The sequence below is a fragment of the Peromyscus eremicus genome, chromosome 2, assembly GCF_949786415.1.
Source record: "Peromyscus eremicus chromosome 2, PerEre_H2_v1, whole genome shotgun sequence".
NCBI classification, from domain to species: Eukaryota; Metazoa; Chordata; class Mammalia; order Rodentia; family Cricetidae; genus Peromyscus; species Peromyscus eremicus.
The window spans coordinates 138,018,275-138,039,714 of NC_081417.1; the positions used below are offsets into that span (position 1 = coordinate 138,018,275).

General features: G+C 46.3%; 1 protein-coding gene across 3 annotated transcripts in view; it reads left to right on the forward strand.

Annotated features, from left to right (window-relative positions):
- The window catches only part of Kiaa0319l (KIAA0319 like), a 105,276-nt gene that overhangs the window by 73,065 nt on the left and 10,771 nt on the right, over positions 1-21,440 (forward strand). For all 3 annotated transcript variants that reach the window (XM_059254973.1, XM_059254974.1, XM_059254976.1), the window contains exons 9-16: positions 1,993-2,125; positions 9,593-9,821; positions 10,902-11,025; positions 11,573-11,705; positions 13,739-13,887; positions 15,020-15,171; positions 15,467-15,605; positions 16,748-16,907. In XM_059254973.1, coding sequence (XP_059110956.1) covers positions 1,993-2,125; positions 9,593-9,821; positions 10,902-11,025; positions 11,573-11,705; positions 13,739-13,887; positions 15,020-15,171; positions 15,467-15,605; positions 16,748-16,907 — 1,219 coding nt within the window. The remainder of the gene's footprint in view (positions 1-1,992; positions 2,126-9,592; positions 9,822-10,901; positions 11,026-11,572; positions 11,706-13,738; positions 13,888-15,019; positions 15,172-15,466; positions 15,606-16,747; positions 16,908-21,440) is intronic.

Here is a 21,440-nt window from a genome sequence, read left to right on the forward strand (position 1 = left end):
CTGGAAGGACAGCATGTGCTCTGGAACCATCATCTCTCCTGCCCCTGGGTCTTTATTAATTGTGACTGTGGACTGAGGTTTCTGGATCTGTGGCTGTGGCTCAGTGGTGCAGCGTTTACACAGCACGCACAAGAGCTGGTTTAGTCCCCAGCACTGGGAAACAGTAAAAACCAAGCCCCAACCCAAAGTGTTCAAGGAGTTTCTCTCCTGCGTTCTGATCTGCTTCGTCCCCATCCCTCTGCCTGTCTTGGCACACTGGCACACTTTTTAGCCAAGATAGCCTCTGCTCTAGCAGAGGACAGAGGTTAAGCATTTTATGTCAATGGTTCTGCTAAGAGGAAGGGACCAGGAAGAAGCAGGTGTCCAAGGAAGGGGTGGAAGGGTTCAGACATTGCTGTTGCTTTATAGTTTGGAAGGTCAAAGTTGAGTACTATGTAGACACCATGAAGAGCATGTCTCCCGTCTTCCAGACAGCCGGGCATTGTCTCGTGGCCATGCAGAGAGCTGTTCTGCATATGGAGACTGCATGTGTAGCGTCTTCCCACGTGTCACATACACTGTCATTTGTGATGGAGCTCGGCTCTGTGTGGAGGATTTGTCTAATCAGTGCATGAAATGCTTATCCCACTTTCAAAGATGACTTTTGCTGAGTATAGAACGTCACGGTGTGAATGTGTGTTTGTTTACAGTATCTGTCGGTGACCATTAGAATACTTTAATTCGTTTCTATGATGAGCAGTGCTACCACAAATAATATTGTCAACATGATGTTTAACATACATGAGAGTATATCTGTAAGATAAATTTCTAGAATTATTGCAGGATCGAAGATACATGTTGCCATGTAGAGCAGTGAGCTGTATCAATTCAGCTAATGTGAGGGCCTTTTTCTCCATATATTTACCGTGCTGTGAAACAAAAATTTATTGTATTTCATTATTGTATGTGCTGGGGAGGGTGGTGCACACATGTGGAGGTCAGAGGACAACTTGTGGTAGTCAGTTCTCTCCTTCCACCACATGGAGTCTGGAGATTGAACTCAGGTTGGCAGGCCTGGTGGCAAATGTCTTTACCTGCTGAGCCATCTTGATAGCCTGAAACCGATTTTGTTGTTGTTGTTGTTTTGTTTTGTTTTGTTTGTTTGTTGTTGTTTTTTTTTTGGTTTTTCGAGACAGGGTTTCTCTGTGTAGCTTTGCGCCTTTCCTGGGACTCACTTGGTAGTCCAGGCTGGCCTCAAACTCACAGAGATCTGCCTGGCTCTGCCTCCCGAGTGCTGGGATTAAAGGCGTGCGCCACCACTGCCCGGCTTTTGTTTTGTTTTTTAAACCAGTGGGATAGTTAAAAAAATAGTATCTGAAGAGTTTTTTTTTTTTTTAATTTAAGTGAGAGTTCAATATATTTTCATGCATTTAAGAACTATTTGGTTTTCCTTTATCATACAATACCTTTTTGTTTTGTTTTGTTTTGTTTTGTTTTGTTTTGTTTTGTTTTGTTTTGTTTTTCGAGACAGGGTTTCTCTGTGTTGTTTTGATGCCTGTCCTGGATCTCACTCTGTAGACCAGGCTGGCCTCGAACTCACAGAGATCTGCCTGTCTCTGCCTCCCAAGTGCTAGTATTGGACTGGCTTTAGCTCAGTGGTTACTTCGACAATGCATCAGTTCGCTACTTTGCCACTTGTGGTGGAGTTCGAGCACAATCCACCAACCGCTTGCAAAACCAAGTGCTAGTATTAAAGGCGTATGCCACCGCCACCCGGCTCATCCACTAGCATTTTAATGAGATTTCCTATGTTAGAGTCCTTAGGAAATGATACTGGAACACTCATAAGAGGCCAACTGACCCAGTATTCCTGGAGAAAAACTGCTTTGGAGAGAGAGTCTACTTTTACTTTTCCCAGCTTGAGCTCTCCGTGTGGCTGCTTGGTTTGTGTAAGCTGGGTAAGTGCCGAGGCCCAACATTCTTGGGTCCTAACTGATGTTCCTTGTGATCCAGAGAGCACTGACGATGATAAAATTGTCCAGTACCACTGGGAGGAGCTCAAGGGGCCTCTGAGAGAAGTGAAGATCTCTGAAGACACAGCCATACTAAAACTAAGTAAGCTCATCCCCGGGAACTACACTTTCAGGTAAATTAGGATTCAACTTCAAGTTGACCTTGTAGGAGTGACTTTGAAAATGTCCCTTCACATTGGGGTTGCTGGAGAATTCAGCCATGTGGTGACTTCTGGGTTTTTGTTTGTTTGTTTGTTTGTTTTTGAGACAGGGTTTCTCTGTGTAGCTCTGGCTGCCCTGGAACTCTCTCTGTAGACCCAGGCTGACTTCGAACTCACAGGGATCCACCTGTCTCTGTCTCCTGAGTGCTGGGACTAAAGGTGTGTGCCACCATGCCTGGCCAGCAGCTTTACTTTTTACCAGCAGTCTGGAGATGATTTGTAGAATCTCTCTTTATTGGGACTTTTTGAAAAATTTGATTCAACGAAAGTCCTTTGAAGAATTAGCATTGACATTTAGAATGTGCTTCTTATGGCTTTAGGCTGACTCTAGTGCATTCCTTATATTTGCATAATTTATGTTACAGTATACTTGTAATGAGTATCATGCATCTTATGCAGAAGATAGAAGAGGAAGTTGTTGTATTTAGTAACTCCTCTGAGGTCACATAGATAGAAGTCAAAAGATTTTCTAATCCTTCAATCAGGGCTTTATCCCACTTCTCTGCTGGACATCACACACACATACACACACACACACACACACACACACACACACACACACACTCATACTTTCTCACACACACATTCACGCTCTCATATTCACACGCTGTTTTACACACTCTCACATACACATACACACAGAGTATCAAATAATATATACTATTTGAATCTCCTTCTAATCTGTACCTTACAGACCTCAGTTTCCCATGAGGCCCCATTGTTAATATTCTGACCCATCCCTTGGCGCTGCCCTGCGTCCTAATGTAAAAACCTCTTTTTAAGGAAAAACTCTCTCTCTCTCTCTCTCCCACAAGTGTGCACCCCTCGAACCCCCTCTTACTCTTTCTCTCTGTCTCTGTCTTTTCTATCTTTCTCTTTATCTCTCTATTATAATAAACCCTCCACATGGACACAGAGTCTAGGTTGCGGATTACTGACCACCACCGCCACCATGCCCACAAGACGTGCATCTGTCCAGCATGCCAGCATGGTACCCTGCACAAGTGGGATACCCTGGCCTAGCCAGCTGGAGGTTTCCCACGCGTGCGTAATTCCTAACACCTGTAATGAATAATGAATGTAATAACACCAGAGGAGGGAGTATGACTTATCTCCCCTCTTGTACTCAGTGTCTCACCAGTACCTATCATGGTGTGACTGATGCCTGGGTGCCTGTTCTCCATGGGTCTAAGGTTTATTGAGTTCTAGACATTGTTGGTAACATGGAGTTCATGGTGATTCCCCTACAGGCTTTATAGTAGGCAATCCACGAAGAGACAAGAATGAAACTCAGCTCAGCCTGATTTTATTGTAACCGATGCTGGACCAGGACTTCTAGAGTCTGGCCCAGATCATTTTACTTTAGCCGTATTCAAGCACAGCACAATTTTTGGAAAAAGTATTCAGATAACAATTAACTCAATCCCAAGAGTATAACAATTTAAGATATGTTTACATTGAGATTCCTTACAAGGGACATCTGGCTTCTTTCACAAGAATGGGTACTATTAACTCAGATAGTGGCCAAGGTTTAGGGTCTAGGGAGGTTGACTGAGGTAAACATAAGGCCTGTGGGTATCAGGATTGGCCTGGCCCTCAGATGACACAGAAGTCACTTAGGCTGTTGTAAAGCACAAGTGACCTCACTCATCAGAGTGGGTTTATGGTCTAAAAACAGTGCTCAAGATTTAAAGGAAAAGGTCTTGGAAAAGTAAAAACATAAAGTCTGGGAGATCGGGCAGAGCCTGCCTCATCAGACAGCAAAGGCTCGCCAGGGTGTAAAACTACATCATCCTAGTGATCCAGGAAGACAGCTGAGCTCCTCATTCCATTGAGGAGGTGAGCTGTGTGTCTAACTTCCTGGCTTCTGCAGTGCTTCCCTGTGTGTGCGAGGCCTTTTTGCCCTCTCCAGGAGTTGACACACTAGAACAGCCCTTACGTGTGCTCCGACTTCGGGGCACTCTCACTGGCTCTTAATGCAGAGGAAGGGACAGTGGTTTCCAGTGCAGCCTGGAGCTGTCTCATTGGTTGAAAGGGGAAATTTGGGTTAGTTTTTACCTTCAATTTCTCATATGGCACTTTCCCACTTGCTACATAATTAACCCTCGGCTAGGTTGATCCTTTTTAAAAATAATGACAAAATAGGCACAGACCTATAACTCCAGCACTCAGTCCAGGGAGACTGAGGCAGAGTCCTCATACCAAGCTAAATAGCAAGGCTATCTCAAAAAAAAAAAAAGTGACAGTAATAACTATTTCTGGAATACCTACTGTGTGCAAAATGTTTTTCTGATCCCTTGCCACACAGTATCTCATTTAATCCTTTAAACAGGAATCTTGGTTATTCTTATTTTACAGATTAGAAAATTTTTGCACAAGGTGATTAAGTAATTTACCCAAAGTCACATAGTAGTCTGACTTCCAAGTATAGCAGGACTTTCTTTTGGGCTACCAACCAGCTCCCAAATCATGACATGGAGACTTGTTATTAGTTATGAATGCTCGGCCTTATCTTATGCTTGTCCCACTAGCTCTTATAACTTATTTTAACCTGTTTCTCTTCACCTGCATTTTGCCTCGGGACTTTTTACCTTTCTTTCATTCTGTATGTCCTACTTGGAATCTGGCTGGCTGATGGCTGACTGCCTGGCCCTGGGAGTCTCCCTCTCTTTGTCCCTTGTTCTCCTCCTTCTCCTGAGCCTAGATTCCTCCTCCTACTTCTTCTCTCTGCCCACCAGCCCCGCCTATCCCTCTGTGCCTAGCTATTGGTCATTCAGCTTTTCATTAGACCAATCAGGTGCCTTAGGAAGGCAAGGTGAAACAGCAACACATCTTTACATAGTTAAACAAATGTAGCATACCTTTTCATAATTAAAGTACTATTCCACATTTCCCCTTTTTGTGTAAATAAAAGGTTTTAACCTTAACATAGTAAGACTATATCTAATAAGAATGATCAAGTAAGAATTACATTTACAATATCCAGTCCATTTGTGTTTTTGTTGTTGTTTTGGGGTTTTTTGTTTGTTTGGTTTGGTTTTTTTTTTTTGAAACAGGGTTTCTCTGTGTAGCTCTGGAGCCTGTCCTGGAAGTCACTCTATATATCAGGCTGTCCTTGAACTCACAGAGATCTACCTGCCTCTGCCTCCCAAGTGCTGGTATTGAAAGTGTGTGCCACCACTGCCTGGCATCCAGTCCATTTATAGTTGGCAAATTCAGAGAAAGTACTCCATTATTTATCCTATCTTAGTGAGTCCAAAGTTCTGTACCTAATTTACCTTCTATCATAACTAAGGATAACCATAACTATATCTATTCTTCAACTCCATCAAAGACCTGAGAAGGATAAAATATTACCTGAGTAAATAAATGGGAAGTGCAGAGCAAACAAGTTCCAAAGCTATAGAAACAGAAACATCTGGCTGCCTGGATAGTCACCCAAAGTTCCTCTGCAACATTAGTATGGTGATATTTTATTTGTATTAAAATGTTATTTGTATGTTAATAAATAAAGTTGCCCGGGGGTCAGAGCTCTTAGCAAGCCATAGCAAAGCAGGGCAGTGGTGTCGTACGCTTGTAATCCCAGCACTTGGTAGGCAGAACTAGGTAAGTCTCTGTGTGTTCAGGGATACACACAGTATTGAATACACATGCCTTTAATTTCAATACCAATCATAGAAAACCTGGAGGCCTATACAGACAGGCCGTGACAAGGTGGTCATGTGGTTGGGTTTACAACCAATGAGAAGGCAGAACAGGAACTCTATATAAAGACTTTAACACAGGGGTAGCTCTGGTTCAGAGAGGTAGGACCACCGCAGGAGGAAGGGTAAGGTTTTAGCTCTTAGCTCTGACCTCCTGGCTTTCTTCTTTGCATTGGTTCTGTGTTTCTTATTTAATAAGAAGGTTGGTTACATCTATACATTAGGGCATCCGTCTTCAGCCTACAGGCCTAGAATATCTGGCAGACTTTTCTGTGAAGCAGAAAATTTGGAAGAATGTCCTACCTTGTTTTGGCAAAGTTCAGCAGTCTTTTTCTTTGTGTCCTGCTTGTCCAGTTTATACAGCATAGTGTGAGTAGTCAAGGCAAGAGAAGTTTCTTGCCCAAATGGCTAGCTTTGCCACAGTGAAAGAAAACTCCAAATGTAGTTTCTTTGATGCCCATCATCCTTTTATAAAGTAGATTGGGGCTGCCAGGAGCAGTCATGTCTCACTGTCATTAAGTTATTAAACATCTTAAATACCATAATGTAGGTCTTTGAAGTGTTTGAAGACCATCTATCTATCTAAAATATATCTGTGTTTAATCTTGAAAACATACCTAACATGACTACAAGTTTGATTATTATAGATGACTATCCACCTGCATTTCTTAATTATATGTTACATTTTTAAATGAACTGCATAAGCACAATACCCCAAACAAGAGTAGAAACATACATACAGTATAACAAAAATAACTTTAAATTTGTATCAATATACCAAAATCCATATCAATGTAAAATATTTGAGGTTAATAGTTGTCTTTTTATCCTATATTCCTATATCCCCCCTAAATGGTGACAAACATCTATAACCCACCAAATGACCAAAAACCACCCACCCCACCACTTAGGAATATGGGCATTGTGTTCTCTAGACTGCGTCTTCTTGTTTGGGGGCAATAACCTGAGAAAACTGAGATGATGGTCAAGTCCTGGGAAAACTAGTCATAACATTTGTTGTCCAGTCTCAGAGCTGTTCCCATGCAGGGGGATCGGTATATATGTCACCTGTCTTGTAGTTTTTCTTGCTTTATTTCTTTATGTCTGTAGCCAAGATTTTCAGGAGGGGGGTCTCTCCTGATTCAAACCTGATCTCTATCAACCTTGAAGAAATCCACAGCCTTTCGTTTCCTGTGGAAACAAAAACATAACCTCTTCCCCAACACAATGCATTTTTTTACTTCTGTTTTAAAGTTAAAGCATCTCTAAAGTCTCTATGCTGGTTTAATTCAGCAGTCCCTTTTACAGTCCCATGTCTCTCAGCAGCTGTTGTTCATTCATGAGCATTCAAAAAATTCAAAGTCAATATAGCACCATACAGGATCCAGATTGCCTGTGTATTTCCCATCTTTTTTTTTTAATGATTTATTTATTTTTATTTTATATGAATTGGTGTTTTTCCTGCATGTATGTCTGTGTTAGGGTGTTATATCCCCTGGAGCTGGAGTTACTGGCAGTTGTGATGTGGGTGCTGGGAATTGAACCTGTGTCCCCTGAAAGAGCAGCCAGTGCTCTTAACCACTGAGCCATCTCTATCTCTCCCATATTCCCAGTCTTTATGTGGCTTTTTCCCTTAGGTTACTTTACTCTCTCTTTAAAGACTTTATTATTTATAAACTATTTACTTTTTTCTATGACTATCTATACCTATTTTCTTTTCTTTTTAAGCCTATGCACATTTTTAAACATATTGTAACCTGTTTAGAGTTTTTTTTTTTCCATCTGGACTTCTCTTTACTGCGTGTCCCTAGCCTTTTCTGACCATGGGAGCCAAACCTTAAACTGTGAAGTGGCATTTGCATTTGCTGCTGGCTCTGCCTCTCTGGGATCCCTGAGAGCCAGCCTGGCTGAGGGCTGCACTCACATGGGAGCTGTGTCTTACTGCCCTGGCTCTAGGAAGCTGGTGCCCTCATGGTGGCAAGCATTTTTACTTAGCTTTTTGTTTCTGCTTAACATGCTTGCTACTCAAGTGCTCCCTGTATGGCAGAGCCTCTTAAAGGAGTAGTAGCCATTTTGTTTGTTTGTTTGTTTGGGGCTCTCTCTCTCTCTCCTTTTTTTTTTCAGCTTTCTTAGGTCCTATGTGAAAATATGGGCCCCATGTTGGAGTGGCAAATTAACACATCTTTACATCGTTAAACAAATATTCCACAACATCGGAGTCTGAGCTTCTAAACACAGTGGTAACCTACAGTCTGGGGGGTAAATGGGTATAGGTAATATGCTGTTTTTTAATCTACGATAGGAGAGTGGCCCTGACTAGCATTTTGGTTGGTTGGTTGATTGCTTGTCTTCTCACTCCGGCTTTTACATGGCATTAGCTTGCTCCCCACCCCCTGTGGCCAGGTGCCTTTTGACTCTAAGGCTCTGAAGGCCAGCCAGTGGCCCTTCAGGTGAGTCAGAACAACGGACTACAGCCTGTGTGTCTGGAACTCGCTCCTGGAACTCCTCCTGACACAGGGGGCAAGCTGCCGATCACAAACCTGTGAGAAGTCAGGGGACCAGGGCAAGAGGCCAACGCCACAGTCCCCTTTCCAGTACTTGATCTTGTATGTGTTCGAGTGTCAGGGCCTCTTTGGAAGGCTGCAGTAGCCAGACTCCCTGCAGACCACAGGTGAAAGGTAAGGCTGGCAGGAAGGCCGCAGATGGCTGGGATGTCTGAGGCTGCTGGTGAGGGCTAAACAAACAGCGTGTCTTTTCAATGCTTTTCCTCTTTCTGTCAGCAAAATGGAAGGATCCCAAACTCCCGCTCGCTTACACTCTCATTCTGAGGTGGCGTGAGAAGCTTTAGGCTGTTCAGCTGGAAGGCATCGTTTAGGTGGAAGCCTGCTCTTAGAAAAGAACATTTCCTTTGCAAATCCTGCTTCTCACTGCACAAACTGTGGGCATGTTGCGTAGGAGCATTCATTCCCATCTCAAGCTCCTGGCTCACTGGAGCCAGCCTTCCTGGTCTGTCCCAGAGCTCTATGCCCAGGATATCCACATCCATTTTGATGATGTGCGTGTGGCTGAAAGAGAACAATGGTGGACAGCTGCTGTGCTGTCTGTGAGCTCTGCAGGAATGGAGGCCAGGGGTTAGTCCTTCTTAGAATGGGTTTCTGAGCTGCACATGGTGGATGCTTGTAATCCTGGCACTCCAGAGGCAAAAGGAGAGAGGCAGACAGCTCTCTGTGAGTTCAAGGCCAGCCAGGGTTTCTCTGCAAAACTTATGGGGCCTTAGCACATGGGTACACCCAGACAGCAGAGCAATCTGCTGCTGCTGATCTATATATAGGGCCTGGATTATAAATTCTGAGGCCACTGCTGTCAAGCTGTACAGCTGTGGGCAACTTACTTTTTCTCTTCGCTTCTCAGTCTCATCATATTGATGTGGAGACACGAAGGTTAGCGTTTACAGAGCTTTTTGCATGTGTTCCGTAGATATAAAGCGCTCGGAGCTTCACCTGGTACACAGGAAACCCTCAGTCAGTTTTAGCTTCTAACATCACTCTGCTTTTCCAACAGGATGGGTAGGAGTGGGAATCCCTACCACCACAGTATTGCCCAGTACTGACGTTCAGTCCTCTGGGTCTGTTCCTTTTCCCTTAACCCTCCCTGTTGAACTCTTCTCTGCCAATAGCCTGACTGTCGTCGACTCTGACGGGGCGACCAACTCCACCACTGCGAGCCTGACAGTGAACAAAGCTGTGGATTACCCTCCTGTGGCCAACGCGGGCCCCAACCAAGTGATCACCCTGCCTCAGAACTCCATCACCCTCTTTGGAAACCAGAGTACTGACGACCATGGCATCACTAGCTATGAGTGGTCACTCAGCCCAAGCAGTAAAGGGAAGGTGGTGGAGATGCAGGTAGGACGCAGGTCTTCTCTCACTCGGGTGACAGGGAGTTAATGGGTTGGGGTCACCCACTCAAGGTTTATTTCTGCCCCATTTTAGTTAACAAAGTCATGTTTGTGCATTTAGATTTTTAAAGAAATCTCCAAACAAATTTAGAAAGTTTTAGGGGCCTCTGACCTAGCAGATTGTCTGAAACCTTTCTATTAGGAGACTAGGTAAGAAATGTATGTGTTAGGGGTGACCCACCCCAGAGTAAAACCTCAAGGTGTCCCCAGGGTACAAATCTTCATAAGCTCGTTGGAGCAGATCGTCTGGCTTCCCCAGAAGGATTCAAGAATAGACAGGGTGTTTAAATAACCTGAGTGGGCTGTGCTGGAGGGCCCTTTGCCTCCTCAGCCTTGCTGGCACCTGTCACATGGAGATATGACCCTAGTCCTGCTTTTTTTTTTTTTTTTTTTTTTTTTTAAGTTTTTGAGACAGGGTTTCTCTGTGTAGTTTTGGTGCCTGTCCTGGAACTCACTCTGTAGACCAGGCTGGCCTCGAACTCACAGAGATCCACCTGGCTCTGCCTCCCGAGTGCTGGGATTAAAGGCGTGCACCACCACCGCCTGGCCCTAGTCCTGCTTTTTAAGAGCAGACAGAAATGAGACTCGGGTGGAATTTTCCAACTATTCAGTGCTACAGGGCAAACAAAATGCCTGTAAGCTGGACACAGCCCTAGGTTGCTAGGCTTTGCTGTTGTTCTATAGGAAGTGCCCGCCTTGGAGGTTTGCCTCATATTATTATAGTGTTCCTTCTGCTGTGCAGGAAGGATTCTGTATCTCTGGGTTTCTAGGCATGAGCCAAGGCATATTTTACCCAGCTGTAGTTCATGTGTTCTGACAGATTTCTCTGCAGTCACAGAACCTGTAGAAATACTTATTAGTACAATATCTCATGCTGTCCTGTTCAATGGTTATGCTGAGCTGGGAGGTAACAACCCAGTACCGAGTTAGCTTTAAAGACTTGGCTGAACCATTTCTGCCAGAGTGAGCATGTGTGCTGTGCCGTGACCCTGGGCATCATTTCCCATGCCTGAATTTCTGCATGTAGGGGGTTAGAACGCCAACCCTGCAGCTGTCTGCAATGCAAGAAGGGGACTACACCTACCAGCTCACAGTGACGGACACAATAGGGCAGCAGGCGACCGCGCAAGTGACCGTGATTGTACAGCCTGGTAAGTTCCTTCCTTCGCAGACTTGCGTGGTGGCTGGTCCTGTCAGCCCTGGAAGGAGAGGGTTTGAGTTCTGAGCCAGAGGAGCACAGAGGTAGAAGACGTCACCCCCAGAGCCTGAGAACCACATCTTTCACCCCCTTTTCATAGCTGGAGGAGGCTCCTCAGTTTCTGTCTGTGCCCTTCCCTTGCTGGTTACTGTGCATTCATGTGGGCCTGGGAGAGGGAGCCACCACCATATCAAGTGTCATGTGATTTTAAAGGGACACTGGACAGCCCGCCTTATCCAGCGAGCTGTCTCTCTCTTCCTACCCTATTACATTAGATCCCAGAGCGAGTGTGGTGTTAAAACCTCACTGTTTTCAGAATCATTTGACATAATCCAGTCTTCTTCACTGTGAGTCCCCTGATGGCATCCATCTCTCCCACATACTTGTAATGCTCCAGACTAAGAGGCAGAGTTCCCATGACTACCAGAACAAATGCCCCAATGGGTCCTCTCCTCTACACCCCGAGTGTTGCTTTTGAAGGCCGCATCTCTTTGTCCTAGAGAACAACAAGCCTCCTCAGGCAGATGCAGGCCCAGACAAAGAGCTGACCTTGCCTGTGGACAGCACCACCCTGGACGGCAGCAAGAGCACAGATGACCAGAGAATCATCTCCTATCTTTGGGAGAAGACCCAGTGAGTATTGATGTAGACCCCTCTGTGCAGAGCTTCCTGGCCTTGGAAGAGCATGGTTTCATTTGCTTTTAGGGTTGACTCACTCCCACTAGTTTATTCAGGAGAGGGAGAAAGAAATATTTATACTCCTAAATTTCAACTCTTCAGAGGGATTTTCTGATTTTTTTTTTTTTAAAGAAGAATGTGTATCATTGGCCCCAGGTAGTGTGTCCGGCTTTTGCAGGTCCAGTCCACTTGCTAACTGCGTAATTGAGTTATACTTGAGAGGTAGACGGAAGGGGTAATGGAGCTGAAAGATTCCATTGTTCAAAATTAACTGGTAAGGTTAGCTGAGGATGGGAAAGCAGCTACTAAGAGGAAATGAAAATTTGTCTGTACAGCAGAAGCACGCCTGTGTTATTGTTCTTGGGAGACATTCTTAGTTAAGTTAGCCAAACGTCAAGGACTGTAGCCACGATACTACTTTTTGTCGTTGTTGTTGTTTTGTTTTGTTTTTGTTTTTTCGAGAACTGTGTAGTTTTGCACCTGTCCTGGAACTCACTCCATAGACCAGGCTGGCCTCGAACTCACAGAGATCCACCTGCCTCTGCCTCCCGAGTGCTGGATTAAAGGCGTGCACCACCACCACCGCCCGGCAACGATACTACTTTTTAAATGGAAATGAGCCATTCTTGTTTATACAATTTCTTTCAGCTCTTCTGAACCATAACAAATGGAACTTAAACTGTATACAGGATCCTGCAGGAAGCGAAGGGATTCTAGGGAATAGGGAAGTTGAAAACATTCTTTATTTCCAAAAACAGCCTCTGCAGTACAGGCTAGAGTTTAGTCTTTTGTTTTGTTTCATTTTGGTTTGGTTTTTCAAGACAGCCCTCTGTTACAGCCCTAGCTGTCCTGGAACTCACTTTGTAGACCAGGCTGGCCTTGAACTCACAGAGATCCACCTGCCTCTGCCTCCCGAGCACTGGGATTAAAGGCGTGTGCCACCATCACCCAGTTTAGAGTTTAGTCTTAACACACACACACACACACACACACACACACACACACACACACACACATTTTATTATAGCATTGGAGATGGGTGGAGAAGGCATTAATTTCGACTTAGGAAGTCCATGTTAGGCACCAGACATCCTTCTCCACAGCTACTGTGGAGAGCTGGGTCTCCCTTAGCTCATTCCTTCTTCCTGTAGCTGTTTATTGAAGGCCTACCTGAGGAAGCCTCAGGCAGTGTCAGTGGTGCCTTCAGTAGAGACAGTGCTGAGTGGACAGTGCTTCCGGATGAGACGGCTCGGGACAGGGTCAGAGGTAGTAAGTGTCAGAAGCAGAGCTGGGAGCTGGCAACTCTCTCTGGTTGTCCTTGGTCGGAGGGAAGCGTGGGTGTGCAGGGCTCCGGCTGTGTGTGCAGCCCTTGCCTGTGTGCTGGCTGGAAGCCTGCTGGAGGCTGTTGTGCCACCGGGGAGACACAGCGGAAGGAGGCAGGATGGGGTGCCCTAGGGGTTCGCGGCACTGTCCAGGATCTGGAGGAAACTCCGTTTAGAGCGGGGAGAAGACAGTTTTGTCCCCAGAGCCCCTTGGCTCTGCAGTCCTCCCCTGACTTTCCCTCAGGAGGGATTCGGGGGTGTGGGTAAGAAGTGTGTTGCTTCTTAGCTGGCAAGAGCAAACCAAGTAATGGGCCAGAAATGCTTCTCAGAAACCTCCTCCTTGGATCATCCTATTGAGCACAGAGCTGCTCAGAGACTTTACTTCTTATATAAACGAGAGTAATGAAGAGTTTGAATGTTCTAGAAGCTCATAGAAAAGATAAGCCTAGATGTGTTTAAAAGCTGATGAGTGAAATTTTCTGACCAGAAGGAGCCTGTGTTTTTGGACCAAGTGATACTTTCTCCAAATAGAATATTTTTAAACATTTCCTGTCAAGGTTTGGGAAACAATTGTTCCTGTCTTAGCTGAGACAATAATTGCTGTTCCTGCTGCCAGGAGAGCAGCAGACAGGTATGACTCCGCCCTCCGATTGCTCTCTTGTCTAGGGGGCCCGACGGGGTGCAGCTGGAGAATGTCAACAGCAGTGTTGCCACCGTGACCGGACTGCAAGTGGGGACCTATGTGTTCACCTTGACCGTCAGAGACGAGAGGAACCTGCAGAGCCAGAGCTCTGTGAACGTCATTGTCAAAGAAGGTGCGTCTCCTGTGTGTATGGGTGCAGCAGCCTCTCTGGGTCTGATAGCCCAGGAATCCACCTCGTCCTATTCCAGGCAGGACTGATTAGAAGCGGATAAGGAAGCAGACTGGGGAGGACAACTATCATTTTCTTTTCTTTTTTTTCTTTTAAAGATTTATTTATTTATTATGTATACAGCATGTATCCCTGCAGGCCAGAAGAGGGCACCAGATCTCATTACAGATGGCTGTGAGCCACAATGTGGTTGCTGGGAATTGAACTCAGGACCTCTGGAAGAGCAGTCAGTGCTCTTAACCTCTGAGCCATCTTTCCAGTCCCAGCTATCATTTTCTAAACACTCTCTTAGAGTAACTGTAAGGTGATTTTTTAAACCCCCTTCCTCTCGGCACGCCCTCCCCCAATTCCCCTGCTTCCTCCCTGCATTTCCTTCTCAGATGAATAGTGAAAGTATTAAGTGATTTCTTTTCTTTGCGTTTTGAGTTTGTCATCTGCTGAAACTGGGGTTTCTGTGACTCTCTGGCAGCTACAGTGACCCCTGCTGTCCGGGGCTGGGATGACAGTTGCTCTGCTGCTGTCCTGAGTTCTCTATCTGGCTTACATCTGCCTTGCCGTGTTGGCCTCATGGGGACTGGGGAGGATTGGGAGAGGCCATGGCTGGTAGTAGAAAATCTACCACATCAGTGGTGACCTCCAGTGTAATGCTGACTAAACTCTAAACTGTGTTAACACCTGGCAAGCCGAGCTTCTGTGCCATAGACTCTGTGGGGCCCCGCTCTAGGGGTCACACTCTTCCTTCTCTTGTGAAGGTGGGGGTGGGGCTGAGCAACATTTGAAAGGAGAGGTCATGGTGTTAACTGGCTCTTAGCACCCCTGGCCTTCATTTCCACTCACTAAATTCCTTGAAAGCAGAGAACTGCTCCAGAGTCACAGGAAGAAAGCATGTTGACCCCTTTGTGTGGCAACAGGAGAGCCCAGGAGCCTCAGGGGTCTAGTGGCTTTGGCTCTGCCGCCTCGGACAAGCACGAAACAGCTCTCCATTTAAGTCCTTCCAGTGCTAGCCCCTCAGCAGCAGCACAAGCGCATCTTCTTCCCAGAATGTCCCATTATGTCAGTCTGTCTCCTTGGTTAGAAATCAACAAGCCGCCAGTAGCCAAGATCACTGGGAACGTGGTGGTCACCCTGCCCACAAGCACCGCAGAGCTGGATGGTTCCAGGTCCTCAGATGACAAAGGGATAGTCAGCTACCTGTGGACTCGAGATGAGGCGAGCCCAGCTGCAGGGGTGAGTGGGCCAGGAGTGGGAGTGCTGTGTAAAGTCAGGGTAAGGGTGGGTGAAGGGGGGGATCCTACCCTCCAGTGTCTATTTAACCATGAAGCCCCTAGATTGTGCTCTGGAATCAGGGAGTCAAATGTCTTCCTATGGGTCATCCTACAAACTGGTGTCCACAGTGGCTTCTGTCTCTTGACCGCTGGAGCTGTGGAGGGCGGTGCTGTGGCTGGTCCACAGCAGAGCTGTGTGGCCCAAGCAGGAGCTTACTCCAAGAAAGGAGTGGAATCCATGTTGTTCGCCCCCACAGGAGGTGCTGAATCACTCTGACCATCACCCTGTCCTCTTCCTCTCCAACCTGGTTGAGGGAACCTATACGTTTCACCTGAAAGTGACCGATGGGAAGGGCGAGAGTGACACAGACCGGAGCACCGTGGAAGTGAAGCCTGGTGAGCTCATTGGCCAGCTCAGCGGGCAGGCCTCTGTCCTGACAGCAGGTCCAGCCCTCACTGCCCGCACCCTCCCACCCAGCCCTACTCACCTAACGCAGCCAGATCCTAACCTCAGAGAGGGCAGGCAGGCTTGCTGAGAGTCACACAGCAGTGTGTCATGTCAGATAGACCTTGTGTCCCAGCTCAGTACCTTCTCCTTTGTACACGACTGAAGAGAGCGGGCTCAGGGAACCATGGGAATCTGAGCACAGGAATGGTTTGAGTCATGATGTCTCATCAGCACCCAAATACAGAAAACAACTTATTTTTGTAAGTTGAGCCTCGGGCTTTATCTGACAATCCAGGAGGTAAAATAATGTCCTGCACACTTCTCAGATTTTCAGAAATAAATGTCCTTCAATAGGAGCTTGCTTTTGTGATGTTGGTGGCTGCACTAGTGATAGGAAGATGGCCCCTAGTGGAGATGTTAGCTCTTTACCCTTGGCCAGCCTCAGGCATGGCTCTGCCTTGGTAAGCGTCTTCCAATCCTTGCCTTGCCCCAGGAAGAACAGTGGCTGAAACAAACAGGGTCTCATCTGTGTTCAAAATCAGGCTACAGCTAATGCGCCCTGGCTCTTCCATCCAAGGCTGCAGGCAAGGTTTTCTGAGCAATCCATGGTTGCTTCAGATGTGCCCAGCAAGCAGAACCATGTCCAGGTTCTAGAGGTAAACAGTCTGACACTGAGGTCATTTCCTGGCTACCTGGACTTGCCCTGAGTTTGCCACATTCACACCACTGTTAGGATGGTCGGGAGTGTATTTTCCCTCCCATATTTCTAAACAAAGAACTGCATATCCCTGGAAATCAAGTGGGGTCAGGGGAGACTGTGGACACAGTTATCTGGAGAGCTCAGCTGGGCCTGTCAGACAGGGCTTGTGAAACAAAGGCCATCCTGTCCTTCTCCTGGTTTGTGCCTCACCCTGGAACTTGTGTGGCAGTGGCGGTGGCGAGCTTTCCCAGCCAGCTCGTGGTGGCTTTCCTAGGGGTTCACGCCTCTTATTTCCCACTTGTCTGACTGCTTTCACGGTTCCCTCCACAGTGACAGGTCTGTTTTAACTCTCCCACTTCTGAAACCATGACTGATCCTTGTGCTTTCCAGACCCCAGGAAAAGCAACCTGGTGGAGATCATCTTGGATGTGAACGTCAGCCAGCTGACAGAGAGGCTGAAGGGGATGTTCATCCGCCAGATTGGGGTGCTCCTGGGGGTGCTGGATTCCGACATCATTGTGCAAAAGATTCAGCCATACACGGAGCAGAGGTAGCTGGGCAATGAATGTGGGGAGCAAAGGAAAGCCGGGGTCCCCAGGCTTCCCAGCTGAGCAGCCATGGGGCGAGATGGAGAAGGGTGGGTACTTTGATGAGGAACTACTCACAAGTCTGTCTTGTCAATCCAGGCCTCAGGCCCTGTGGTAGAAAGTCAAACAGGCTCTGGAAACAAGGTCAGAAGAGATCCTTATGTTTATAAGCTACAGTCTGAAAAGGGAGATAACAATGTTGATGTTCTCACTGCCCAGCAGGGTGGCACACCATGTGGCCTCGGGAAACCACCAGAGTGGTTGGTTCTCCCAGGAGAGCTGGCGGAGGAGGTAGCCCAGAGATGTTCAGTTTCCTTGCCCAGCTTATGAGAATTAAGAGATTCAGAAGAGAAGCAGCATGAGCTGCAGCCCACGGTGGGATGGCACAGGCTTCTGGAAGGCTTTTGGGGTTGCGTTAGGTAGCCCCAGGATGTGGGCAAAGGTAAGGCCAGTGGAGACCGAGAGACTTGCGTACAAAACCACTCAGGTTAGGCTGTTTTAAAAGCAAGGAAATCCCATTTTAGGTTTGTCTTCAGGGAGATGAATACTGTGCAGGCTGAAGAGGTTAGGGAGGAGCAGTTGGGAGCTCCTGGCCTGTCCAGCAGCAAGGCAGGAGTGCCTGTTAGGGTGGTGAGGGGGATGAGGCACTGTGAGGGGGTGCTGGGCCTTCCTCAGCGGGTGATGAAGGAGATGAAGGTGAGCAAGGCTAGGTAGGTAATTCAGGCCATGGACTAAGATTAGGGAGGAAGGAGCTCACTTGAGTATTAGATTTGGGGTGACTTTTTCCCTCCTGTCTTTGAACCCCTGAACTTCTTGCCTCTAGACTTTTTGAAAGGTAGGATTATAGTTGATGTTTTGGTTAGGGCTTCTATTGCTGTGAAGAGACATCATGACCACCACAACTCTTATAAAGGAAAACATTTAATTGGGGCTGGTTACAGTTTCAGAGGTTTAGTCCATTATCGTCATGGCAACATTCAGGCAGACAAGGAGCTGAGAATTCTACATTTTGATCCACAGGCAGCAAAACCAACTGTGTCATACTGAGTATAGCTTGAGCAAAGCCCACCCCCACAGTGACATATTTCTTCCAACAAGGCTATACCTACTACAACAAAGTCAGAGCTTCTAATAGTGCCACTTCCTATGGGGGCCATTTTCTTTCAAACTACCACATTCTACTCCCTGGTTCCCACAGGCTTGTAGCCATATCATAAAGCAAAAATGCAGTCAGTCCAACTTCAAAAGTCCCCATCATCTATAACAGTCTCAAACTTATTTAAAAGTCTAAAGTTCCAAGTCTCTTCCAACATTCATGCAATCTTTTAACTGTATTCCCCTGTAAAATCAAAATAAAAAAGCAGATCACATAGCTCCAACATATAGTGGCACAGGATATACATTATCATTTCAAAACATAGGGAAGGGAGCATAGTGAGGAAATACTGGGCCAAAGCAAGACTGAAAACCAGCTGGGCAAACTCCAAACTCTGCATCTCCATGCCTCATGTCAAAGTGCTCTTCAGATCTCCAACTCCTTTCAGCTTTGTTGACTGCAACACACTTCTTTCTCTTGGGCTGGTTCTACTCCCTTGGCAGTATCTCCTTGGCTCTGGCATCTTTAACATCTTGGGGTCTCCAAGGCAATCCAGGCTTCAACTTTACAGTTTCACGCAATGGCTTTTCTAGGCCTCCATTCAGGGACACCCCTGACACATGCCTGGCCTCAGCAGCTTTCCTTAGTCATAAAGGAAGATTCCATAACCCCTTCTCCTATCCTTGCCTCTAAAGTCAAAACCACATGGCTGAAGCTGCCAAGTTCTCCTGCTTGCTGGGGCTCAAACATAGCCTCCTTGTTCAATTACATCTTCACCAGCTTTCTGTTTTCGATGGTTTTCTTCACTGCCTAAGCTTGGCTGTTCCAGAACTTGCTCTGTGGTCCAGCCTGGCCTCAAACCCAAAGATCCCCAGCTTCTGCCTTCTGAGTGCTGGGAGTAAAGGTATGCACCACCACACCTGACTCTAAGTTTTTCTTTCATTCCTTTTCACAAATTAGAAGCTTAGCTGGGTGGGGTCTTGTCATAAGGTCACACTCCCTTTGTTCCATGTAACATCAGGCTTTTCTTTTCTTTCTTTCTTTTTTTTTTTTTTTTTTTTTTTTTTGGAGCTGAGGATCAAACCCAGGACCTTGCACTTGCTAGGCAAGCGCTCTACCACTGAGCTAACTCCCCAACCCCCAGGCTTTTCTTTAAACTGTTCAGCTTGAACACCACTTCCTGGTGCCCCCTTTACTCCTCAAAAATTGTACATTTTATATTTTTCCTTTCTCAGCTTGCTCCTTTTCATTATAGATCTTCATAGAGTGAACACTAATATAACCCCACAAGAGTCAATACTAGGCTGTTTTGCTATTTCCTCTGCAAATGGAGTTAATCCAAAACTCTTCAATTTAGCCTCAGGCAAACTTTTGGACAAGAGCAAAAAGTAGCCATGTTCTTTGCTAAAATATCACAAGAACAGACTCTAGGTCACATACTAACTTTCTTCTTCTCTGACACCTCTTGAGCCAGGCTCCACAGTTCAAATCACCCTCAGCACCACTGTCTTCCATGCTCCTACTAGTATGGCCCATTAAACCCCACTTAAAGCGTTCAACTGCTTTTGTAGTCCAAAGTCCCAAAGTGTTCCATGTTCCTCCAAAAAAAACATGGTCAGGGAAATCACAGCAATACCCCACTCCTGGTACCAACTTCTGTCTGTTGCTGTGAAGAGACATCATGACCATCACAACTCTTACATAGGAAAACAGTTAACTGGGGCAGGCTTACAGTTTCAGAGGTTTAGTCCATTATCTTCACAGTGGTGTACAGACAGACAACCTGAGAATTCTACATCTTGATCTGCAACCATGTGTCACACTGAGTATAGCTGGAACAAAGGAGACCTCAAAGCTCACTTCTACAGTGACACACTTCCTCCAACAAGGCTACACCTACTACAGCAAAGTCACACCTCCTAATAGTGCCATTTCCTATGGGGGTCATTTTCTTTCAAATCACCACAGTTGGGAACCTGGGGATGAGGAGGAAAAATAAAAATAAAAACAAAGCCCACAAAGACTAGGAATCAAAGCCAGAAAGATGCATGGATGACACTGGGACATGTCAAGGGGGTGGGGTGATGGCAGAGCTCCAGAGCCCATAGCATTTCATGGGAAAACAGGGGAAGAAGTGGCAAACCTGGGAAGAGCCACAGGGAGGGTGACTGGCAGCTAGGCATGATCTGGTGGTGGGGCTGCCAGCAGTACAGTGAGAACACAAAATTAGTACAAGGAGTGTGCTCTGCAGATTGCCGAAAAGACAGGCCGCTGTTACACGGAAGTCTGCATAGAAACCTCTCTGCAGAAGCTTCTGCTGGCTGGAAGATGGAGACCGGATACAGACTCACCTTTTAAAGATACAACCCCTCAGCCTTTTTGTTGCCTGGGGCACAGTGCCAGTCTAGGGAACTGGCTGCGGGGAGAGGGGTTGGACTCAGCGCAGGTGATCCTGGGTTCTGTTTTATCTATGTGAGGGGTACAGGGAGATGCATCCTGAGCTTGGGAGCAGAGGTGAGGGATGATGGTTGGGAGCAGTTCCAGGGGGGATGCTAACTTTAAGCAGCATTGGAGTCAGAGCTAAGATTGAGGCATCAGAGAGCAGTCACTCCAACTTCTGATGATAGTCACCTGCAGTTTTAATAAGGCCCAGGCCTCATCCTAAGATATTCTGACTCGATTGGTGCTGTGGGCCACAGAAGTATGAAGTAGGAATTCAGCTGATGATGGCAAAAACTAATACCTGGAAGAAGCCAAGGGCCTTGCAGAGGACAAAGCCAAGAAAGGAGTCTTGGTGATATTGGCTCTTGAATATTAATTTCCTGCGATGAATTTCTTGTGTGCTATTGTAGATTTTCCATTCCTAGAACAGTGTGGATCGATCATTCTTTGGGCATAGTTTTTCCCAATACAACTAAAGTATTTGGATAACAGTCACACAGGCAAGGCTTCCTTCTTCCGGGCTTTTTGTTTCTTTTTTAGCATTGGAATCAGATATCTTCTTTAGCAAACATCTAAGGCCAGGGCCAGCTCCAGACAAAAGCATTTTATCTGAGATACCTCTCAAATATCCAAGGACAAATGACAGACAGAATAAGCATTCCAGACCACCTGCTAGTCTCCTGAATTAAGGTAAATATCCATACATAGACACCACCTAGGCCAGGTGGATGTTAGGTACATAGCTTTGTTTCTTGGGCAAATTAAGCTCAGACCCTGCTTCCTTACACAGCCTTAGTGGTATCTCTAGACTTCCCTTTTGACATTGAACTTAGAACAAAAGGGCTTTTTGCACACCAGGTACATCAAGATGTGACACAGGCTGCCTAGATGCCCCAGCCCCACCAGAAAACAGCCCAGCCGAGTTACACCGAGACCGTTAAAGCCCTAAAGAAATATA